Source organism: Monopterus albus, unplaced genomic scaffold (assembly GCF_001952655.1).
Source record: "Monopterus albus unplaced genomic scaffold, M_albus_1.0 scaffold272.1, whole genome shotgun sequence".
Lineage (NCBI taxonomy): Eukaryota > Metazoa > Chordata > Actinopteri > Synbranchiformes > Synbranchidae > Monopterus > Monopterus albus.
In genome coordinates this window covers 747,169-772,709 of record NW_018128152.1, presented here as the reverse complement: position 1 = coordinate 772,709, position 25,541 = coordinate 747,169, and the positions used below count along the sequence as shown (strand labels likewise).

The following is a 25,541-nucleotide window of genomic DNA, read 5'->3' as shown; positions in this document are numbered from 1 at the left end:
TACTGTACACCGTTGTATACTGCCCCATTGTGGTGTAAATATAAGGTAGCTACTTTACAGAAACTTAAAGTTGCTTATAATGATGCCTTGAGGATTCTGCTTAAGAAGCCTAGGTCCACCAGCGCCAGTCTGTTGTGTTCACAGGTCCATGTTAGTACCTTTCAGGCATTAATGAGAAACCTGATGTACAGATTTATCTGTCGTGTGAATAACTCTGAGAATAGTCTTATAATGATGCTGGCTAATCCTGGTTTTAGTGTAGTATGTTACCAATCTTCTCTGTGGAAACATTGGTATAAATGTCTTTTATGATTTTTATTTTTTTTATTTATTTTTTCTTCTTTTATATCCTTTCTTTTTTTTATTTCTTTTTTGTATGGACCTTGAGTCTGCTAATCAAGGATGATGATGATGATGATGATGATGATGATGATGAATATCACACACTGACTTTACTGTATATGTGACCCGGGGCCTTTTTCTGCGGAGTTTGCCTGTTCTCCCCGTGCTTGCGTGGGTTCTCTCTGGATGCTCCGGCTTCCTCCCACAGTCCAAGGACATGCAGCATAGGTTGATTGGTGTCTCTAAATTGCCCATAGGTGTGTGTGTGTGTGACTGGTTGTTCGTCTGTGTGTTAGCTTGCGATGGACTGGCAACCTGTCCAGGGTGTACCCCGCCTCTCGCCCGCAGCTGGCTGGGATTGGCTCCAGCCCCCCGTGACCCCGTTTGGGACTAAGTGGTTTCGAAGATGGATGGATGGACTTTATATGCAAGACAATGTGTAATCTCAGATGCAAAACAGTAACATTGAATTAGTATATACATAAATAATTGCCATTTTTAAAATGCAGTTTTAACTGTATTATTCAAATATATTAATTGTGTGTTACCATGTTGTAATAATGGCCTCAAATAATGTCTTTTCACTTTGAAAAAGAAAAGGCAGACTTTACAAAATGTAAAATGTGGGGTTTTAATATGTAGCACAGACATTGTGCTCAGTGTCAGATTTGAAATATTTGCATATAGGTTGTATAAGTACAGTATCACTTTCTTATTGCATTATGTTGTGTTTGCTGAAGTATGTCTCAGTTGTATTTGTCTACATGTATTGTACTGCGTCCATTGTAATTGTTACTGTTTAACTGTTTGCCGCCCTCTTTGCAGGTCACCCTTGAAAAAAAGATGTCAATCTCAAAGAGGCTTCACCTGGTTAAATAAAGGATTTAAAAATTGTTTGTCTTCAGTGACTGTCTGTCTTTAGTGTTGGCCAATTTACCTGAAATATATGTTGCACAACATACAGTACTACTCCTCCCATTGTTCAATATTAGGAAACTGCAACCACAATGAAGTTTTCTCACCAACAATAAAAAACAACTTTTAATGCAGTACAACACCTGTAAGATAAATTTATTTCAGTTTAGCTGTTAAGGACTGACCTCTGAATTCAGTGTTAACATGGCTTTGGTTCATGACTTGATTCAGCTCGTACATACACTATTTGTTCGCAAGACACATTGCTGTCTTATCACGAGCAACAGTAGCCTGAGGGCTGGAGTTTGTGAGTAAAGGTCTTTAGATTCATAGCAGAGAGCCTTAAAGTGTAATATCACAATATAACCTTAGATCACAGATGGAGAAATCAGCCAATATGTTCAAAATAAAATTAGAAATATTTGGTCAAGGTACCATTGCCATCTCTTCCTGTTTAATTGCTTGGAGACAAGACTGTGGCACTCTCCTCGTACACAATATTGAGAAAGTCTGTATGAGTTCAAAGGTTCCATTTGTCAGACATGATTACTGACATATAAAATTTCATATCACTTATTTTAATTACCCACAAAACATCTAACTGATTAATTGATTGTATTAAAATCAGTTGTTTTGTTATGGAAATGTAATACACCATGTGTCATGATCGTTGTTACGGTCTGTTTTTTAGGAGCAGCCCTGTAGGCCAAGCAATCAGAGCCCGTCTTCTGCTCCTGTCATCCATAAATGAAATACTTCTTGAGGCTGTGACTCACAATAGTTGTTGCTCAACATGCTACTCCCTAGCAGCTCTGCTCCTCAGTCTACTGTATATAACAGCTGACTCTAGTGCACACACAAGTGATATTCAAGGAGGAAGCATGGGGTCTTTCTGGCTGTGCATTCTGCTAAGCCTGGCAGCTGAAGTTTACTGTGTGCCAGTATCAGAGGTTACTGAGCAAGATGAAAGCTTTGCAGAGGTGTGTGTGTGTTTACTGTGCCTTGTCTTGCATACAGTCTCAGCAGATTGCCATTAAGATGGGGGCAAGTTGTGCATTTTGGGAGCTGTCGGTGCTGCACAAATTCAAAGGACCATTAGTGATCACTAGGTGGACTGTTAAATTCTTGTCTTCTTTCGACAGAGCTACCTGAAGAAATTCTTCAACCTGACAGAGGACAATGGTCCATCAGTCAGACGGGGCATCAGCCCAGTGAGCAAGAAGCTAGGTGAAATGCAACGATTCTTTGGTCTCACCATCACCGGGATGCTGGATGCTGACACCTTGGCCATGATGAAGAAGCCTCGCTGTGGTGTTCCAGATGTTGACATTGCTGGTTTCTCCACATTTGGAAAGATGCCTAAGTGGCAAAAAGCTAGCCTTACCTACAGGTGAATAATCTGAACAGAGAATATGTGAGCAAGAGTAATTGCTGTAAATTTCCAATATTGTTGACTTCTGTGCTTCAGGATTGAAAACTACACACCTGACATGTCTGTGTCAGAGGTGGATGACTCTATTAAGAAAGCGCTGGAGGTCTGGGCCAAAGTCACTCCTCTGAGATTCACAAGAATCTCCAGTGGCACCGCTGACATCATGATCTCCTTTGGCCGTGGAAGTGAGTAGCACAAAATTGTCACTAGTGGGAAAAATACTCACATCCTCTACTTATGTAAAAAATAAACTACATAGTCTAAAATAATACTTTACAAGTAAAAGTACCATATTCTCAGTGTTACTTAAGGAAAAATACAGGACTATTATCACCAAAATATTGATTGTGCAGAATGGATCCTGGAGTGCTTTATTGTTGTAATATATTATAATTAGGTTTGAGTAATTTTTATTACTCATTCATCTACGTACAGTAAGCCAGATTTAATGTAGTTCTTCCACACAGGACCCAGTCTTTGGTGCTTTACATACACTAGGCCTACAAAAATGTTATAAAATAGCACTGCATCGATGTGAAATATTGTGAAGTGTAAGTAGGGAGCAGCATAAAAGAACATACTGAGTTAACATACCTAAAAAGTATAGTACATTTCACCACTTATAACATTTGTTTAAATTTCTTTTAGATTTATATGCTTCTCATCCAAGTGTAACTCTTTGTAACTTTGTTAGTGTTCAGTTTTTGTTGTTGTTGTTGTTGTTGTACTCAGGTGTGATGTAGATGATTTTCTAGCTTAGATGTACCGTATGTCTGATTTTTCAAAATTTTTTTATAGAAGAAGTAAATATCCTAGAGTCCTTGCTGACACCTCTGCTATAGCATACTGTAATGCATACTTGAAGGACATGTATCCGTTAATGACTGGCAGCAGATCATTTCTACAGTTTGCATAGTTACATGATGGATGTCACTCAAAACAAAGAGAGAGCAATTATTCCAAGTTTGGGAAGATATCTAAATGGCCATGTTTTCTTTAGCTCAGGTTTGTGGTTGTGATGTCCCACATATACATAAGACATTTTTGTGTGAAGTACAAAGCACTTGGCTTAAGGTTACATTTGGGACACCCTTTCTCACTTGTTGGGTTTTAAGAAAACAAAATGAGTGCAGGAGAAAATTACATCAATCATACATTTATTTGAACAAGTATTTTTTTTTTCCTTGTTTTCAAAATCTGATTTCGGTCTGTTTTTGCGTAACAGAACATGGAGATTATTACCCCTTTGATGGCCCTGGTAAAACCCTAGCGCATGCCTTCGCCCCAGCTCCTGGTATTGGAGGAGATGCTCATTTTGATGAAGATGAGAACTTCACTTTCCGCTCCAGCAGAGGTGAATTAGTTATTTTTTCTCTGCATAGTAAAATATTTTACAGAATTACTGCAATGATTATCTTGCTGTAACTGACCTGTCATTCTGTGTCTTTGGCTCTAGGCTACATCCTCTTCCTGGTAGCTGCCCATGAGTTTGGCCACTCCCTGGGCTTGTCTCACTCTGATGATCCTGGTGCTCTCATGTACCCTGTATACAGATATAAAAACCCTGATACCTTTGTTCTGCCCCCGGATGATATCAAGGGCATCCAGTCTCTGTATGGTTAGTACTAATTGTTTGGATTGTTTGCACAAACAGCACTTGACCAAAATCTCTGAGGATCTCTTTCATAACCATCATTGATGCTGTTCGGGTTTTGTTGCAATGTGTTGCAGGACTTTGTAATTATTTGTTTAGTAACTCACTTTGTTTAACCTACAGGTCTAAACCCTAATAAGAACAGTTTTGTAGCTGAGACTCAGCCACCCACCTCCCCTGATGCCTGTGATTCAACCATGGTATTGGACGCTGTCACCACCCTGAGAGGACAGATGCTCTTCTTCAAGGACAGGTATCAGACACAGTACTTTAACAGTAGAATGGTAACAGAGCCAAATCCAAAATGTATTAGGGTCCTTTCTCACAATAAGTGACCTGGGTTATGTGCAAAATGACTATGTTCTTGTGTGCTTTCAGCTTCTTGTGGCATAACTCCCCCCAGAACAGGACACTTCAAAAAAGTCTCATCACAGACTTCTGGCCCAAGGCTCCTGTCGGTGTTGATGCTGCTTATGAAAACCAACAGTCAGACAGAATCTTTTTCTTTAAAGGGATGTGTGTTCCTTATCTATCTGATGCACAAATCTGACACCATTTCACCTAAATTATGCCTTTTTTTTTTTTTTTAAAACAACCTCTTTTCTTGCCTACAGGTCAGAAAGTGTGGGCCTTCTCTGACTATGATCTAGTACCAGGCTATCCTAAAAGACTTAGCAGTTTTGGTCTGCCAAGAGGCGTGAGGAACCTTGATGCTGCCCTTTATGACGCAGACTCAGGCAAAAGTCTTTTCTTTGTAGGCAATAATTATTTCAGGTGAGTTTGATCAACATACTAATTTTATTGTAGGGGTGTGCAAAATTCACACAAAAAAAGAAAAGATATCTGGACATTTTAGGAGGATTTTGTTCATAACAATACCTGGGCTATATTTAGTATCTTTCAGAAATGTGTAAGTCTTATGTTGTGCTAGGCTGCTCTTGTTAATAGCATATTAACTGTAACTTACCAATGATATTAATGGAAACTATATTTCATATGCTAATTTGCTTAAAACTGAAGCTTTTAAGTAAATATAATCATTTCTGAGCCACATCTAGCAATTAAATAAACAATGTACAGTACTGTACACAAATCTTAGACCCCCATTAGTTTTACCAAGGTTATAATTATCATTTATATTTATTTCTCTTCATTGAGATATAACCAGAAAATACAGGAAATATGTACACGACTTTTTTTTTTTTTAACAAAATGGCTTCTACAGTTCTAAGCCAGTGTTTAGTGTGACCTCCCATTGCACAGTTCTTTTGGGGAGACTGTCTTGATGTCTTGAAACCATGACAGACCCTCCACCATATTTAACTGAAGGCTGCCAGCTCTCAATCTTCCACCTCTCTCCAGCTCTTCTTCTCACATACTGTCGATGACTGGACCTGAAAATTTTAAACTTCGATTCATCCCTTCATAAGACTTTTCAACTGATCTTCACTTCAATCTTTGCAAGCTTTTACATACCTTAGCCTCTTCTCCATGGCCCCATTTTGAAAAAGCGGTTTCTTGGCTGCCATCCTTCTACAAAGGTTGTTCCTGATTGAGCTTCTTTGGACTATGGAAGGATCAACCTGGCATCTGTATGAAGCTGCCAGATGCTGAGCCAGGTCCTTGCTGGGTTTCCTTTGGTCTCTCAAAGAAGAAACTCTGAGAAGCTTCTCATCAGGTTTTGACAGCTTCGTCTCAACTCTTAATTTTGTCCTTGACTTCTCCAAATTCTTCATATTTCTTTAGAATAGCTTGAGCTGTGAGTGTCCAGGTTTGTTTGCTGATTTTCTTCTGACATTTTTGTTTTTTTGTATGGTGTCCATACTGTATTTACTATATTTTCTATTTGTATTCTGATAAATATTTATAGTCATCATTACACTACTAATACAACAAATGTAATGATGGCCTAAGACCTTTGCACAGTACTGTAAATTGGGAGGCTTTTGGTACATCTTCTCTCCTGATGCTGTCTCTTCACTCATGTTTTAACTCGCTAATGTATTTTAGGCAGCTATGCTAGCTTATCTTCTGGTGTGTGACCATGCACACACTGTGTGTATTCTTAATGCACACACGCAGTAGTCTTTTTTGTAAAGTTACCTATTCGATAATGCTTGCTGGCGCATTGTTAATATAACAATTAAGATATTTTTATAGATGATATACGTGGGTATATCACACACCCCTATTTCAAGGTGATTCATTCTTTACCCTTTATCATCACTGAAAACATCTAATACCGGTTTGTGCTTCTTCAGTTATGATGATGCCAGAGAAACTATGGACCGAGGATTCCCCAAACGTCTCGATCAGACCTTCTCTGGACTGACCAACAAAGTGAATGCAGCCCTCCAGTACAGAGGTGAGTGCTGAAATGACAGTGTTTTCCTCCTTCATTCTTCCAACCTACCCACAGATTTTGCTACAGTTTAACAGAGCAAGGTTAGCTGTTTTTTCTGCTAACTTGCCTTCATACTAAGCTAACAATGCTTCATCCTTCTATAGATAATTATGAGTGGTATTGCTTTTTTCCCTTTTAATTCTCAAAAAGAAAACAAATGCACATTTCTCAAAACTACCAAAACCTTTAACAATAACAGAAAGTAATGCTAAGCCTCTATTCCGCAGGTTTTACTTACCTCTTCAGTGGACCCCACGTATTTGCATATGACCTGAAGACTGGAAGGTTGAATCGTGTGCTGAGGAGCAGTTACTTCTTAAACTGCACCAACTTCCAGGACAGTTTACTATCTAATGTGTTTGTGTAGTCAGTCATGTAGACTGAGAAGAAAGTTACAGATAACCCTGTTAAAATAGTGCATTTGAAATATTTTAAATGATATAAAATTTCAGTTTTTTCATACTTATCTACATTTCGCATTAAAAAATAATCATTCTGTTTTTTTTAGCTTTTCACATACTAAATATTGTTGGCATGTGTCATATGATAACCAAATATCTTGTTTGTTTTTTTTTTTTTTACCTATTTCTTGGAGCACATTTCAGTACTACTAGGTGAGTACTTTAGTCCTGAGTATTAGCAATAGTACTTCCTTTATCCTGTAAGGAACATAAATACACTGACAGTTATTATTACATCAAAAGCTTAATGAGCATAGCAGCATTTATATTATTTACAATATTTCTGTGGAAACATAATTACTGATAACATTTAATGTCTGTAGGGCCTCTCGTGTTGGTATTCATTGGGCCATAGTCTGTCTGTCACATGTGGGAATTCAAACGGTTCTGAGTGAACCTTGTGAATTTTGATGTCAAGGTAACAGAAGTAGAGAAACCAGAGGCTTGGGTGGAACAACAGCGTTGTATGTCCGCTAGTCAACCCTGCTGTAGTATAAACATAAAGATTTTTGTTCTCACTGCCCCCTCTTGTGTCCTCTTTACTTACTACACACACTAACACATTATCTTCCATATATCAAGTGCTGAAGTGTTTGTACTGTCAAGTGTTTAAACACTGGGAGAAATATTGAAGCCGAAGACTCTGTGTACTTCAAGGCATCAGACATCAGTATTTAACAATGTGCCTGATTTGCACTTAAAAGTTTATCTTAAAATTCCAGAGGTGGAAAGTACCCAACTACAGTTACTCAAGTACTATAGCATGATTTTGAGGTATCGGTCCTTTACTTGAGTATGTTCACTTTCTACTGCTTCATACTATTTAGAGACAAATATTGTGATTTTTACTCCACTGTATTTATTTGATAACTTACTTGTTTTTAGAATCAGATCAATAAAACTAAATACAGTATGTAATTTCCACAGCACCATGGAGCCTCAGCTTGACGCTCTTATGTCCCTTTGTTTCACATCCATGAATCCACACGAAACTCTTCTTTATAGTTTATAGCGTTTTTACGTAAACAAAACTCAACATCGTCCACTTGAAGTATAAAATGACAATGTAAAAAACGAAAAGAACAACTCGAGAGATAGCCATAAAGCGAGGTCAAAAAACTGTTTTGCTCCACAGTTCCTAATCGCCACGTATCTACTGCCTTTCTCTGACGAAGGACCCCCTTGTTCCGCCGAAAGCCCCTCCCCCGCCTCCAAACACATTTAACTACTTATTAGGTACAAATCAGCGTTATCAATACATGCATTTTTACATCTAAGAGAATAAACAATGAACTTGAATAGTTTATGTTATGAATATTGCTCCCACTTATTTAATGTGAACTTAAATTACTCAAGTCAACCAAAACGCAAATTATATTTAGGCTCCTACACAGTATAATTATTGGGGATGGATATTAATACTGATATCTGAATTCAGTTTGCTTTCAATTCCATTCTTGTTGATTGGATTGATGATTTATTTACAACAGATAAATACCATTGCTGTGCAAGATACTTCTCAGAATCTTGGGAACTTAAATTTCTTCCTTATTCAACAAGTATATGTACCTATAGACAGCATTTAGCTAACACTAGTTGTCTAACAGGAACCAAATAAAGCAGAATGCACACACTTTTCACTTGTATCCACAGCCTCACATCTTGTAGCCAGAAATGATGTCTCTTTAACAAATCAAATCGAGAGCTCAGATTAGTGTGCAGCCTTTTCTCAGTCTGTCCCTTTGGTTGGCAGGTAGGTATGGAAAATTTCAAAGGAAATTCAAAAGAAAATAAAAAAAAAAAATGAAAATTTTTCAAAGGGAAAATTCTATTTCCCATTTTTTAACTGTGCATATTTAACTTTGGAGGTGTGGTCTGAATAGTGGCAGCCTGTTGATTGAGGTGCAAGAAACAATCAAATAAAGAAGTTTACCAACTGTGTGATGCCTACTTATCGTATATGGTTATTCTTTGGTCCTCAGTCCTCATTCAGCCTGATCTGGGAGAGCAAGGATCGAATACCTCCCAAGAATCTGCTCTGAGGACCATTCTGGGATGATGTGGACATTGTTATTGTCAAGATACTAGGTAACGGCATCCCCAAAACATGTGTGGTTATGTATCTAGGACACCTCACGGGAAATACTGTATTTAAAGAAGATGGATACCTGTTGAAAATACTGTTGGCGGCCTGCAAGAAGGCCATCACCAAAAAATGGTGTAGGCCTGACATACCTACAAGAGAAGAATGGCTTCAAAATGTACACATAATTTTTGAAATGGAGTTTTTGGTGTATAAATTAAGGACTCAGGTGGAACAATGTCAAGATAAATGAGAGAAATGGACAGTCTTCACATCAGCAGCCAAAAATGGACAACACTGAACTGCAACTATATTGTATGTCTGTATCAGAATGCCACATATGAATTTTTATTGAGAAATAACAGTAAATCCATAGTGTTCAGACACAAACGATTTCTCCTTTTACAGACTATTTCCTGACGGAAGTCTACCACTTCCTCATCGGGTTCCAGATGATGGAAAGAATATTCAGTCACTCAAATACTAAAGTGCACTTAATTATAATTACCTTTATTCACAGATGCGCATCTGGAGATCATAACAGGAGCAGCCAAGAAGTACATCCTGTTATTTAAGAAGTACGCACACACATGATATAGTGAACATCCTGTTATAATGAAGAAACTTCAATTTATCCTTACAAGTTCCATGAGTATAAAACAGTGGAGCTGTTCCAGACATCTTTATATCCCACGGTATTCAATCTCCGGCTTCCTCCTGCGACTCCTTTCATGGGAAGCGTTATTATCCAAAAATACATGTCATTGTAAGAGTGAACACACACACTTACTTCTACTGGAACTGAAGGTTATACTCCTTATTAGTACATTTAACTAAGACAGTGCTGATGAGTCAATCTAAATGAAGATTATACTTCCATATAAGTACAGTACATAAGACTATGCTGGTGCTTCAGTTACAATGTCTCAAACAGTCCAATATTCCACAGCATGTAATCATGGTAACTGCCTTGGAGCAGAGCACAGCTCCTCAGAAGCACACACACACCACAACTAAGTGAAGGCTATGCATGAAGGCTCTCCCCATAAGTACATAAGTGAACATACTATGACCAAATGAAGGCCATACTTTTATCTCCAAAAACAGTGTCCTATTAAGGTAAGAATTTCCAAACAGTGCTTGTGCTGCAATCATACAGCAACCTTAATATTACATTTCATATAGTGTATAAAGATACTAGTGTTTTCTACAATACATATTCTTGTGTGCACAGTGAACAGTGTTGATGCCTGAATTGCAATGTCTCACACAGTTAATATCTCACAATATATATATATAAACACACAAGGAAAAGGAGCAAGTGAGGGAAACGTCGACCCATATAAGAGCTTGGGACTTGCAGGATCTGCACCTCAGTTGTGTTGCATTCGGTAATTAGCGACTCGTTTGTCGGTGCGCACAGCTGGGGTGCATTCCTATGATTACCTTCCTCCTTATTTATACCTCTGGCAGGCGCTCTGTCTTCATCGGTAATTAGCGACTCGTTTGTCGGTGCGCACAGCTGGGGTGCATTCCTATGATTACCTTCCTCCTTATTTATACCTCTTGCAGACGCTCTGTCTTCACCGGAGCATTACCTTGCATACCCCGTACTACCTATACCTATACCTATACCTATACCTATACCTATACCTATACCTATACCTATAGTCGTGGTATGTATCTTACGTACCTATACCTATACCTATACCTATACCTATACCTATACCTATACCTATAGTCGTGGTATGTATCGTACGTCATCTTGTTCTCCACGCTGACAGTTCCTGTGCTGTGGATTTCCTTTTTCGTTCGCCTGTCCTCCTGGTTGGCTTGTCTATTCCCCTGTCCATCCTGATCCTCCTCCTCTCCTGGTTCCTACTGTTAGTCTGCTCTACACACCTGTCCATCCTGGTCTCCTCCACCCTCTCTGCCCTACTTTGTTGTTATATGTACTATGATGCGTGTTTTTTTTGTTACTTTTGTATTTCCCCCCATTAAACCACCTTTTTAACTAGCACCTGGGTCAGCAATCTTGAGTCCTACCTTAGTTCTCCCTCACCAGGAGGGTGAGGGGGATGAAACCCTAACAGTTACTACTTATGCATAAAAATGTGTGTACACTCAGAACCTCTCCTGGCCAGGTATTTAACAAATTCCTTGTTGTAGATGGGTAGCCTAAAATCATAGACAAAACCATTTCAAAATTACAAATACACAAACCCCAACTCTACTGCCAAGTGTGTAATAATATATTGTAAACTATTGTTCATGCACCAGTGGGCTGACATGATGGATCTGTGAATAACATCAGAAATATTTACATGAAAATGTAAACATATAGTATATGAAAGGCAATCTTGGTAAACAACATAGTAAAGCTGATAATCGGGCTGTGGTTCTCAGCCTGTTAGCTGGTTTCGGACTTTTCCTGTTGGTATAGGCTACCTGATAACATTTTGTTTTAGTGAGCTTATTGAAGGCCTGTATGTGCTTCAGCCATTCAGTTTTCAAACCAGCCAGTAATGCTGCTCTATTGTGTAAATTACTCAATGTGTATAAAAATTTTAAGAAAAGGTCTCAGCCCATTGGGTTTGCTTTCCAATACAGTATAAAGGTTAAGAGCAATTGAAAGGAATAAGTTACCCCAATAAGTAGCTGCATCTATACATACTATACTTACAAATTGTAGCATTGGGGGCGGAGATACTTGGCAGAGTCCCCCAGAATGCCTTTGAGGGGAAGCACCTGGCGGGATCTCCCATAATACCCTTCTGGGTTGGGTATTTAGTTCGGGGTTGGTGGGGATTTTTTGTTGGCCTGGGTGTTGGTGTGGCTGCCTGCGCACATGTGTGGGAAAATAAAAGTGAAAAAGGCAGCTTCTGTCTCTGGCCAGCCTATGCAACAGTATCTTTTTAATGACATATTTACCATTATAAAAAACTATGAAGGGAGGTGACAAAGCAAAAGGTAACAGTAGTCAACAGTAGCCTAATCTGTGATCTAAAACAAAAAACTGCGTTCCTGTCGATGGTTCATATTGTGTAATTTCTGATGTGTATCATGTTAATACAGGCCCAAGCTGTTGAACTCATCTAACCTCTTCTTCCCTCCAGCTCCCCCTCTTATCACTACATTCCTTATCTCTCTTGTTGTTCTAATGGGTCTGTTCAGGCACTTCAGGCAATGTTTCATTGCCCCATGCATTTTTTTCTGATGTTTACCTCATATCCAAAAGACTGAAATCGATTGTTTCAGCAAATAACCACCTAGTGCATCAGAATCGTGCATCTGAGCAGAGCCATAGCAGAAGAAGAATAGCTTAAGTGCCTGGAGTTATCTCTTCTCTGCAGTAGAAAAAATAAAAATGGAAGGTGCACTGGCTGTTAAAACTTTGATGATCGTGGTGATTGTTTCACTCTGTGGAGCTATGCCCACCACTTTATCCAACCAAGAGGAGCTCACTAAAGCTCAGGTAAGCATGTCAGGTGCATGTTCTCAAAGCTGAAAACCTGTTGTTTGTTGGTGTCCGGTAACCTAGAGCTTTCAGCTTTTCTGTGTGATTTTGTAAGATCACTTTCAATCTTGTCCAACAAAGTTTCACTCTTTTTAATTTTATAACACAAAAAGTACAATGTCCTGTATTTTTGTTTTTTCATTTAAATTCAGCTTTATAGCATTAGAACTGGTTTAAACAGTTCACAGTTGGATTAAAAATAACAATAATAACCACAGTGTTCTCTGGAGGGGGGAAATTCTTCAACCTGACAGTCTGAAAAACAAAAGAAAGTAAAGTCTGGAAGCATGTTATCATGAGCTGTACATTAGTCCAGACACTTCAGCATAAGGATTCATATTGATTTGTTTGTAAAAGGTTTTGAGAACAATTTTCCACAACGAACAAGCATTGCAGATTTTCATTAAACATGGTGTTTTTCTGTAAGTCTATATTTCTGGATATAATGTTGTTTGATGTTCTAAGCTGGGAAGTATCAGCAATTAAATTAGTATAAAAGATAACTCAACAAAACATACATTATATAGTTAAAATTTCAGGTTTGATTTGGTGACACCCATGGTCACTGGTGGTAAGAGCAAGTGCCAGTAAATAATAATAATAATAATAATAATAACAATACTTTTTATTTGGTGGCACCTTTTATGACATTCAAGGTCACCTTACATCAAATAGTCAATAAAAGTAACTAACAAAATATTAAATTACAATCAAAACAACATTAATGATAAAAAAATAAAACATAATTAGCAATAAAACTCTAAAATCAGCACTGAATAAATTATTCCAGTGCAATTAATATTGAAGTCCCAGAATTCTGGGGCCAGCTAACAGTTTGCAATGTCACAAAACTGAAAAGAACTTTAGTTTATCTGTTTACTTTACAGCCAAACAAACCTGCTAGTCAGTCAATAATTGGCCCTTTTTCAGTCATGACACACACACAACTGTGATTTCATTTCATGCTGAGCACAGCACTAGTATTTTTCCACCCAGTATCAGCAAACAACAGACAGATTTGTCTGGCTTGCTGAGGAGTTGTGCAACCTGGCACTTACTTCATCTAACAACTTACTGTGGCTGCTCCAACTTATTCCATTACCCGCTGACAGATGAAATAGTTGATCTGCTGTCAAATGATGCTGAAAATGACTGCTGTGTGGTTAGCATTATCACTACTGTAATACAGCCCTGACACAGCTGTAGAAGAATGAACAGTAAACAGTGGGGCCGTTATCAGTGAGAGAAAAGTACAAGCATACTGATATAATGTAACCTGGGAACGGCAGACTGCACCACTAACACTGAAAACAGCTATAAATTACTGAAAGAAAATACACTGAATGGTTTTTACAGAAAAAATAATACAGACAATAAATAGTATTAAAATTGGGATAGATTGAACATGTAAATGATTACAACTTCAAATTAATTATAGTGTAAAATTGTTTTCCCCTTTTTTGTCTTTTTTATCTCTTCTCAAAACTGTGCATTCACATTTGAATAAATAAACTATCAGATCATCAATTTAATCACATATGGAGCATTATCTGTGTATGATAACTTCTTATTTCTGATGTTACTTTCTTGTCCAGGAATATCTGTCTCAGTTTTTTTCTGAAGTGGGTGTCAGTGCCCCCAACTCTACCTGGCGTAGCTCTTTAGACTCCTTTGAAGACACGCTCAGAAAAATGCAGGAGTTTTTTGCCCTGGAGGTGACAGGACAGCTGGACTCCAACACCTTGGAAGTGATGGCTCGCCCCCGCTGTGGTTTCACAGATGTGGCCACATATGGTCACTCTGATGGTCGGCCTAAGTGGGACAAGACTTTGCTAACATACAGGTTAAAAAAATCTCTGTGTTATATGTTATAAGACAACAAGCTACTGCATGCCTTTCATCCAGACATAAAGCACAGTAAAGCTCCTGTCTCACTGCTTGTCGTAGGATAACTGACTACACACCAGACTTGAGTCAAAATGAGGTGGATACCGCCATAGCCAAGGCTCTGAAACTCTACAGTGATGTCCTTCCTCTGGATTTCAAGCAGATCGACAATGGCACTGCTGACATTATGATTGTGTTCAGCGCTCAAGGTGATGCAATATTTTTAGTGGCTTAGAGAATATTTCACCTAGTCTTGACTCCACTTTTCTTCTTTTAAACCAGAACATGGAGATTTTTCTCCATTTGATGGGAGGGGTGGGGTCTTGGCCCACGCATACTCCCCCGGAGTAGGCCGTGGAGGTGACACCCACTTTGATGAGGATGAAACCTGGACTCTAACCTCAACAGGTGCTAACATTAAGGAAACATTGTTATTGTTATTGTTATTGTTATCCATGACATGATTCTATAGATGATTACATACAGACAGTAACAATATCAGTGTACATATATGCAGGAATCAACTTGTTCTTGGTGGCAGCCCATGAGTTTGGACATGCACTTGGATTAGGCCATTCTCAGGTCAGGACATCCCTGATGTATCCCACGTACACATGAGTTTGGACATGCACTTGGATTAGCCCATTCTCAGGTCCAGACAGCCCTGATGTATCCCACGTACAAGTATGTGAAGACAGAGGGGTACAAGCTACCAGATGATGACAGACAGGGGGTACAAGCTATCTATGGTGAGAGTCCAAAAAAATTCACTGACTGATTTTGGTAACTTTATATCACCTAAACAACCCTTTTCACAAAGACACTGACAAACTACCCTACTGAGACTCAAATATCTTTACCAGTGCCATTGCAGACTTTTCTTTTTTATACCTCAAAGGGGTCAGAGTCACATCAACTCATGTTTTCTTTTTTATACCTCAAAGGGGTCAACATCACATCAACTCACACAACGACAAAACCTGATCTGAATCCACAACCTACCAAAAAACCTGTGCCAAAACCACAACCTATACCTAAACCAAATCCTACTCCCACATTGCAACCTCCTCCAGACAGGTGCAACAGGAACCTGACTTTTGATGCTGCAACTTTCATTCAGCGTAGTCTTTACTTCTTTAAAGATGGGTGAGACAATGCACAATTCTCTTATTTAAACATTTAGGTTATACAAAAAACATGCTGTTCTATTAGTCAGCGGCATTATTTTCAAAATTGTGTGTAAAGTTAAGCATTTATTTATTTATTTTTTGTTTCACTGAGAGTGATCACTGTGTTTCTTTGTCAGACATTTCTGGAGGAGGAGGAGCTCCTGGGACAGCATCACCGCGAGAAGAATTGCATCTGTCTGGCCTGGACTCAGCAAAGTTGATGCTGCTTATGAATATAAGAAAAGCAATATGGCCATTTTCTTTCAAGGTACAAATTAATCAAATAAAAATGACCAGTTAATGTTGGGTCTGGTTTGAAACATGTAGTAATAGCAACTCTCTACCTTCTCACAGGGAATCATTACTGGCGCATCAGTATCAGTAGAAACACTGTCCTTCCTGGTTATCCCAAACCTCTCAGCGACTTTGGCCTCCCTCCATCTGTCATCAAGGTAGATGCCGCTGTCTATGAGCCATTTACGAGCAAAACCCTCCTCTTTGTGAATGACAAGTATTGGAGGTGAGTAATATGACTAGCTGCAAACACATAAACTGAATCCATACACAGGCAGATACAATGTGCTGATGACTACTCCTCCCCATATTACTCATAGCTACAATGAGAGAGTGCACAAAATGGATTCTGGGTACCCAAAATTTATTCACAGTGAGCTGCCTGGGATTGGCAACAGAGTGGATGCTGCTTTTGAGAACAAAGGTAAGTAACAGTGAAAGGATTGTCCCTCTGCTGAGCAGTACTGTACGCGTGTGCCTGTTTTGGCATGATAATAATGATGCACCCTCCTACCCCCCCTTTTCAGGTTACCTGTACTTTTCACATGGATCCACACAGACAGAGTACAACTACCAACGAAAAAGAGCACTTCGCACTGTGTTAAACTCTGAATGGATGGATTGCCACTAAAGAAACAAAAACCCAAAATGTACACACACAATCATATACATGTACACACAGCTTTAAGCATGCAACAAAGCAATTTATTCTGCTAACTCATCCTGATTAGATGATTGTAGCTTTTCACTAGAAATCTTAAAGGAATTACATAATTTGAAAAATAATTACAATGTAAAACTGTATAAGCCTAATGTTGTAAAGTGCCTGTTATGTGGCTATTGCTTTCTCTTGGACATGCATCAATTAAACATGACTTAATAAATGTGCATGTGTGTGTGTGCGTGTTTGAACCAGGATTTAATTATTACTGTAAGTACATATATTGAGTAGGAGACTAGTCACTTTACAGTGACAGCCTACATCAGGGGGGCTGTTGCAAAAGGGCAAACAATCACATAGAACCACAAGTTATCATCTTAAGTGCCTCACAAGGGCACTTAGGAGCAGATGAAAATGAGAACTTGTTTTTATTATTATATACTGGCATTCTCCACTCTAATGTCTACTGAGCCCTCACTTGGTAGATAAATGTGGAATGCAATGTGCAAAATTTACCAATCTTTGGGTACAAATGTTTAAAATGTTTATGTATTTATTTATTTTTTTCGTTGCAACAGGAAAAAAGAAGCAAAGCATCCCAAACCTGCCCCTGAAAGCTAAACACACTGCAACATAGGCAAATTAAGAATGTTTTAAGCATTTGGTAGTGAGTTCCTATAGGCCTTTGGTTGTGTTTTCTCTATTTGCATTTGTTTAGTTCTGTGCCTGTGTTGTCAGATCATTAAAGATGTTTTCTTAATTTAAATTTTGATGTTTTTTATTAAGGTGCAATGCATTGAAATCTCGTGAAACCAAACAGAGCCCACCTTGTGCAAATTAATTGAAACAAACCCTGAAAACAACAAAAATCTGTTTTTCTCAATTTTCTTTATATGAATAATATTCTAACACTCACATCAGTACATGCATGATATGACCTCCTCAACCCTTGAGAAGCGAATCTGGATGCGATTTGGCATCGAATCCACCAATTTTGAACAGTTTGAACACAAGATGATTTTGGGGTCCTTGTGCCAAACTTGAATTAAGGCCTGAATCATCTTCTCCTCCAAGAGACGCCTACAAAAAAGTGGATGAACTTACTTCTATCCCTTTCTCCTTTAAATAAACTTTTAAGGCAATACTTGTTTTTCTAGGGTCTTTCACACTTTCCCGTATAATCAGCTTGTTTGGTCCTCTTGTGTCACTTTGGACTATCAGATTTGAGGCAAAACACAGTTTCTTTAAAAAGGTCATTAAACACACAAGTTTTAAAAACGTACGACCACATTTACCTTTGCGCTTTGGAGCCTGTTTTCTTCTTCATTTTGATCACACAACCCACAGTTGCAAGACTTACACCTACAACTCCTGCTATCTCCCTGTAGGTCTTTCCTGTATGTTCATAAAAGCCAAGCTACTTGCACGCTTTTTAGATGTTGCATCCATCTTGTAGAACAACTGGATTAGAAATGATAGGTCCTAAAAGCATGATCACTATTTTATATGAATATATAATATAATGCAATCACAGACGATATAGTATAGGATACGTTTTACATCATCTACCGATTATTGCATCCAAAAATGATTAAATAACATCTCCTTGGGAAAAGGAACAAAAAACTGTAAATGTATAATTTTTTCCTGCATAAATTCATGACTACCCATGAAAAGATGAGAAATTGCAGTTTGTTTCAATTAATTTGCACAAGAGTGTATATTTCCAGACCCATGTTGCATACTTCCTGAGTGTTATTTAAATGTAGCCTATATAAAGTTACACTTTAATGCCTTCGACGTTAAAACTACAACAACCATAATACCAAACACCGATGACACCGGAACAACACCCCTCACTGTGATTGGTTGATGAATTTATCCATCGCCATGCATTAGTCCGCCACATGACTGGCGGCGAGGCCCGTTAATGTGTGGTGGTCTAGTCTCTCAGTCCTAAATGTCTTCCCGTGGATTTTTAACCATGCACTTTCAAATCTGTAAACGCCTGGTAAGTGGGGGTGTGTAAAAGATTCTGTTGGGGGATGTCTCTTAAATTGTTATGTTGCATAGTATTGCAAGTTTTAGCATTAGTCTGACTACGAGTAGCTCAGCTAACATTTGTGTGTGTGGAGCGTCCTTGAACAAAGTAAACAAATAGATTCATGCTGAAAACACTTGACACCAACTGCCTGTGCCTCCAAGTGCTTTAGTGTGTATTTTGCATCACTGGCTACGTGTAACATCAAGGTATGCTTCTTAATGAAATGAGCAACTTATGAAACTAGGCGACCTAGCTGCTAACGCTAACTAATGTTACGTGTTTGTTCTAATATTTAGCATAATGTTAGGTAACATGATTATCATGCTAACGTTAACAGCTTTCTAATAGCTTGGTCCAAACATGAATCATTTGAACTGCAAACAATATCGGTATGCTTCGGTTTGAGCAGTAGACTTGATTAGAAAGATAAGAGTAGAAGATACACTTTCCTTGTCCTTATTTTGCCATTGTAGGTTCACAAGTGCTTGTCAAGAACCTACACGTCTGGGCCTTCTCTCAACGTAAGGAGCTTTACTTGAATTTCACATTTGCATCACAATTACATGTTTGGGTTTCAGAATGCAGACTTTCAATGCATCGTTTCAGGAGGTCGTCATAATCAGTGCAGTCCGCACTCCAATGGGCTCCTTCAAAGGCAGCCTTGCAGCAGTCCCAGCCACTAAACTAGGCTCCATTGCCATCAAGGGAGCCATAGACAAAGCAGGTATGGTCAGATGGGTCACTTTAAATGAGAGAGAAGTACATATGTTATACATCCAGTCAATAATGGCTTCATAATATTTTAGCCAGACTTTCCTGTATACAATACTAAGCTCCTTCTGAGGTTGGCCTTCTGTTGATGTAATTTCAGTTAAGCTCGGATAAGCTTAAACATAAAATGCAAAGAACAAACAAACAAAAAAAAAAGATGCCTCCCAGTTTCACATGAATGTGTGGATTGCTGCATTACTGTAACATACACTGGCTCTGTTTATTTAGTGAGTTGGCTTAATGTTTGTTGCATTTAGGCATCACTCCTGAGGAGGTGAAGGAGGTCTATATGGGCAATGTGCTTCAGGCAGGACAAGGACAGGCCCCCACACGACAAGCCTTGCTTGGTGCAGGTATGGCCACACTGTTACACTTTCAAACCAAATTACTGGCACCAAAATAATGATGTCTCGAAACCATCTATGCATGTTCCGTCTTCACCAAGGTGGGCTCAAAACCAGGATTGCCATATCTCTTCACTATAAGTAGGACAGTTAGCAGTGAGCTGTTCCTTTTCTGTATCCATTCCTAATCTATCTGACCAGCTCTTCAGAGAAACCCAGTTATGTCTTTATTGATATCAAAATTCATAGCAGGGTTGAAATCTAATGCAGAAATGTGATGGATATATGATTGCTGTGATCGTCAGTTATGATTTTCAAATCAAATCAATTTTATTTATACAACACTATAAAAACAGCATCCAATTGACCAGAGTACTTTACATAATCAGAATAAAATTGCAATAAATAAATAAAATAAGTTCAGTGCAAAAATAAAACAGCACAATAAGTCAGACACACAGATGACATACATTCAATAAATTAAATTACTACTACTGTGTATTAAAAGCCAAGGCAAATAAATATGTTTTAAGCAAGGATTTGAAAGTAGTCAGGTCAATAGCTGATCTAACATTAAGAGAGAGACTACTCCACAAACGGTAAAAGCACAGTCACTCCAATGTTTATATCTGGCCATAGGAGCCTGTAAAATAAACTGGCTTGAAGATCTGAGGGACCTTGTAGGTTTGTGCCAGTGCACTAATTCAGTGAGGTAAAATGGAGCCAAACCATTAAGATCCTTAAAAACAAAAATCAATAACTTAAAATCAATTCTAAAATGAACTGGAAGCCAGTACCGGGATTATATGCTCGAATTTTCTAGTACTTATCAGAAGACAAGCAGCAGCGTTTTGAACCATCTGAAGACGAGAGAGGGAGGACTGGTTAGCACCATAGTATAGAGCACTGCAGTAGTCAAGGCGGGAATTGATAAAAGCATGGATTGCAATCTCAAAATCATTAAAAGAAAGGAATGACTTGATCTTAACAACCTGAGGTGGAAGAAACTAGATTTCACAACTGAGTTGATTTGCTTCTCAAATCTAAAGTTGCCATCAAACATCACCCCTAGGTTTTTTACAGTCGGCCTCAGATGACGAGCCAGTGGGCCCAGACCCTGGTCAAAAGAAGTTAAGTTCGCCAAGTCTCCAAAAAAAGCACACACTCAGTTTTATTTTTGTTGAGATTTAAAAGGTTAAGTGCCAACCAAGATTTCAAGTCTGTCAGACAGTCAAACAATGGCTGTAATGGCTTCCCTCTTGTTGCCTTCAATGGTAAGTATATCTGAATATTGTCTGCATAACAATGAAAAGAAAGGTCATATTTCCTTAAGACAGATCCCAATGGAAGCATGTACAATGAGAACAGAATGGGACCGAGCACAGATCCTTGCGGGACACCACAGGAAAGGATTGTTGGAGAGGATGAACAAGTACCAATATTAACAGTAAAACGGCTATTGGTACGATAAGTTCTGAACCAGTTAAGAACAGTACCTTGAATTCCTACACACTGCTCCAAACGAGATAAGAGGATTCCATGATCCCTCGTCTCTTAGGCTGCTTTCTTCGTGGGCAAACAAAGTAAGGACAGCGGAGGTATGCCGGTATCTCTGCCAGTGGTGCTGGGAGAGAATCTTCCCAGCCGTATACACTGGGGCATTTTTCCATAGACGAGCGAATATTAAGAAGGGCTGTACGATCATAAACTAGTAGAGCCAATACATTCCGAGTGACAGTCAACAGAAACAGCAAAAACGGGGGAAAACGGTAACGCCCACGGTCTGTGCCAGACTGTGCATTACTCAGTTTGTCTTGTGCCAGACTGCAGGTCCCTACATGCACAACTGAGGATTTGTCAAGAGATGTTTTTATTTCATATATTTATTTTTGTAAATGAAAATATGTCCCTGATTGTATCTCCAGGCTTGACCCTTGGCACTCCAGCAACAACCATCAACAAAGTCTGTGCATCTGGAATGAAGTCCATCATGATGGCAGCCCAGAGTCTAATGTGTGGACACCAGGTAGAATTGGCATTAAATACATTCTACTACTTAGTAGAAGCTGCTTGGAGTTAATGCACTGCAGTTTTAATTTACATGTAGTTATAAGTGCTAACAGTAATGCCAATAATTCTTTAATTATTGAATTCCAAAATGCAGTTTTATTTGAATAAATGCTTTTGTTAATTAATTAATGAAGCACAAATATTTAAAACTGAAACAATCAGGCTGTCACTTGTTTTTCAAGCGACAGCCTGATTGTACTGCTCTGGTCTGTCTGTCCTATTTCAGCAAATGACACTCTCAAAGACCACAAAGTCCAGTTGTGCACAAAAGAAAAAAATGCCAAGCCTTTCCACAGAAACTCAAATTCTGCTATGTTTTATGTTTAAAAAAACGAATATACTGCCTCTCCATTGTCAGGAGTGAGACATGAGTGTAGAAAAATATTCTTGACCTTCCCACAACATATTTAATGTTATTTAATGATGTTTTTGATTTAAAAATGGTTATGTAGAAATGTTTGTTTTAAAATAACTAAATATGGAGGGCAGATTCTACTCACATACTGTATTGCATCAGTGATGTCTTAAAAATACAAATGTGACCAAAAACAAACTTTGTTAATAATAATCTATGGTCCATACAAGACTCTGACACTGTAGGACAAACTCCTCTATGCACAGGGAATTATGGCTGCTGCTACATCTTGGAAGTCTGACTGTATGTGTGTTATTAAATTTTTTTTTTAAGGATGTCATGGTGGCAGGAGGGATGGAGAGCATGTCAAATGTACCTTATGTAATGGCCAGAGAGACCCCAGCATACGGAGGAGTGAGGATGGAAGACCTTATCGTCAAGGATGGACTCACTGACGTCTACAACAAATTCCATATGGTAACTATCAACTTTAAGTTAAATGTTGCCTTGATGTAAAAAATGTAAACTTTTTATTTCTGTAACAGGGAAACTGTGCAGAGAACACAGCCAAGAACTACAAAATCACCAGAGAGGACCAGGACGCCTACGCCATCAGCTCATACAGCCGCAGCAAAGCAGCACATGAGTCTGGTGTGCTGGCCAAGGAAACTGTACCAGTCAGCATTCCTCAGAAAGGTACAGTGAGTTAGCAGAATAGCTCTCACTTGGGTCATGTGGTGACATTGGCCATTTACACTGCAAAGCATATCTGATGTTGACTTGATTGTTGTAGGCAAACCTGATGTGGTTGTGTCTGAGGATGAGGAATGGAGGAGAGTGGACTTCAGCAAAGTCCCCAAATTGAAGGCAGTGTTCCAGAAAGAGAATGGTAACTATGCAGTCACCTTTAAGGTTGTAGTATGCTTTTCTTTTTAATATATATACTTGAACTATACTGCAAATTGTATCTCAGTGTGAAGGGGTGCTGTCAAGGGTCACTGTAACCCAGACTCCACTGAACAGCCTGGCTGTTCTTGTTGGAGTCTCAGCCTTCTAACCAATCGGGTGGGAGCTCAGAGCTGTTAATCACTTAACCAGCATATGTGAACAGTTTCTCGGGGGGTGTTCTTCATGTGTTGGTTCTTTAAAAGTTTCACACGATTTGTTGGCATGGCAGCACGTTCCTAATCTCGGGAGCAAGTTAGTTCTCAGGCTTAATCAATGTAAATAAGATAACCTCACAGATTTAAAGGGTCTCGGAGCAGGAAACCACTCACTGACATGGGCAGAATTATAAGACATGAGTTTAAAGAAAACAAACAGCATTGAGAGATTGACAGAAACCGCCCCAAACCATTCTTAAGATACTGATTTCACCCAGGAGGTGATTGAGGTGGATTGTTGGCACCTCATATTATGGGCAGACAAACGTCTTCGACCTAAAACCAAGTCCAGTTGAATTATTTTTTTTTTCTTTTTATGTTTTTTTCAGCTTACTATGACCTGTATGACTGAGAATCTGCATGGACAACATGCATATATTGTTTCCACAACATACAATAAAATCAAATGTTTTGCCTCAGAGTACAAAGTTTATACAGTGTGTATCGCCATAATATACACATCTAGGTTAGAATAATGATTTATATAAATCCTATGCACTGTACTCTGTTTACGCCTGCTTTTACTGTATAAATCCATATGTGTTATTTCATAGTTTGAATGTGTTCAGCATTAATTTAGTGTACAATTGGACAATAATAGAAACAAAGAAAAACCTTGAAGGAGAAGGTGTGTGGTGTTCATAATCTTCCCAGTGTAAATGTGTCCATTGGAGACATGTCCATGTCGGTAAGAATCCCAGCACCCTTCAGTGCTGGCAGAAGAGCTTGAAAACCATAATATGGTGGTAAACAGCATACAGAGACCTCACTCAAACAATCTTTTGTGTGTGTTTTAATAACCTTTTACTGTAGTTCTCAGCAGTTTACTTGCTTTTTAGGCACAGTGACTGCAGCCAACGCCAGCACATTGAATGATGGAGCTGCTGCTCTCGTTTTAATGACAGCAGATGCTGCGAAGAGACTCAACATCACTCCATTGGCAAGAATTGTCTGTAAGCTTTATAGACACACACAAAGCCATGCTTGTGTAGGTTAACTGAAATTGAGCTTTGAATACCTAGTAACTTAGATCTACAGATGAAACAAAGGCTTGCCATTATTTTACAAGTAAATAGAAAGAGGTGTCTGTGCTGCTGAAAGCAATAATAGGTTGGCTGGATTTTTTTGTATTTAGTAATTTAAAACACGATGCTCTTGCATAAAAGTCTTCATGGAGAGTACAGTGTTAATGATTAGTTTGGCAAAAATGGAGAAAATAAACTGAAAACCTGTTTGTGTTTGTCAAGCTAACATAAAACATATTTATTTCCTGTTACCACTTCATGGAACAGTACACATTTGTTGTTTGTCTTGTTCAGTTTTTAGAACTGATATTTTGTTCCCCCCTCCACAGCTTTTGCTGATGCTGCTGTTGCACCGATTGATTTCCCCATTGCTCCTGCATATGCTGTACCAAAGGTGAATATGAGGATGTACTGCTAAAATAGTAATAAAAATTTGATGTTGGTCCATAGGAGTGAGAACCACTGCAACAAAACAATAAAAGATGTATCTGCCCCACACTGAAGTTGGATGCAGATCCACAGTATTGGAATCATAACACTTCCCACTGCTGACTCCAGACGGATGTGGCAAGGCCTGCAGCACATCACAGACTACAGGACCACCACCAGCATCATCAGCTCCACAGACAACCTGCCGGATGACCTCAACACCTTCTACACCCGCTTTGAGACCTCCAGCCACAGCACAGAGAGGAGGCACACACACACCTGGACCACCCAACCCTCCACCTCCCTTCCACTAACTGTCTGACCAGGCCAGGTACGCAAAGTCCCGAGGAAGATCAACCCACGCAAAGCGGCAGGACCGGACAACATCCCTGGGAGGGCTCTCAGGGCATGTGCCAGCGAGCTGGCTGATGTTCTCACCACCATCTTCAACCTCTCCTTCAGCCAGAGCATCGTTCCCACCTGCTTTAGGACCACAACCATCGTCCCCCTTCCCAAGAAGA

General features: G+C 39.0%; 3 protein-coding genes across 3 annotated transcripts in view; all 3 read left to right on the top strand.

Moving 5' to 3' along the window:
- Window positions 1-2,138: 2,138 nt before the first annotated feature.
- Window positions 2,139-7,181, top strand: LOC109972890 (collagenase 3-like). Its single transcript, XM_020622114.1, has 10 exons — window positions 2,139-2,237; window positions 2,400-2,647; window positions 2,726-2,874; window positions 3,915-4,043; window positions 4,146-4,307; window positions 4,467-4,596; window positions 4,722-4,861; window positions 4,958-5,117; window positions 6,605-6,708; window positions 6,975-7,181. The coding sequence occupies exons 1-10, from the start codon at window positions 2,139-2,141 to the stop codon at window positions 7,112-7,114; spliced, it is 1,461 nt and encodes a 486-aa protein (XP_020477770.1). The 3' UTR covers window positions 7,115-7,181.
- Window positions 7,182-12,474: 5,293 nt separating this feature from the next.
- Window positions 12,475-17,248, top strand: LOC109972892 (macrophage metalloelastase-like). The gene is made up of 11 exons (XM_020622116.1): window positions 12,475-12,766; window positions 14,404-14,651; window positions 14,756-14,904; window positions 14,978-15,103; window positions 15,213-15,277; window positions 15,348-15,444; window positions 15,640-15,841; window positions 16,002-16,132; window positions 16,219-16,384; window positions 16,479-16,582; window positions 16,686-17,248. The coding sequence occupies exons 1-11, from the start codon at window positions 12,659-12,661 to the stop codon at window positions 16,787-16,789; spliced, it is 1,500 nt and encodes a 499-aa protein (XP_020477772.1). The 5' UTR covers window positions 12,475-12,658; the 3' UTR covers window positions 16,790-17,248.
- A 1,455-nt stretch (window positions 17,249-18,703) lies between these two features.
- acat1 (acetyl-CoA acetyltransferase 1) overlaps window positions 18,704-25,541 on the top strand; it is a 10,201-nt gene continuing 3,363 nt past the window's right edge. Inside the window, exons 1-10 of the mRNA XM_020622115.1 lie at window positions 18,704-18,830; window positions 19,337-19,384; window positions 19,470-19,587; window positions 19,892-19,987; window positions 21,904-22,004; window positions 22,737-22,880; window positions 22,949-23,099; window positions 23,197-23,292; window positions 24,406-24,519; window positions 24,921-24,985. Coding sequence (XP_020477771.1) covers window positions 18,780-18,830; window positions 19,337-19,384; window positions 19,470-19,587; window positions 19,892-19,987; window positions 21,904-22,004; window positions 22,737-22,880; window positions 22,949-23,099; window positions 23,197-23,292; window positions 24,406-24,519; window positions 24,921-24,985 — 984 coding nt within the window. The 5' untranslated portion in view covers window positions 18,704-18,779. The remainder of the gene's footprint in view (window positions 18,831-19,336; window positions 19,385-19,469; window positions 19,588-19,891; window positions 19,988-21,903; window positions 22,005-22,736; window positions 22,881-22,948; window positions 23,100-23,196; window positions 23,293-24,405; window positions 24,520-24,920; window positions 24,986-25,541) is intronic.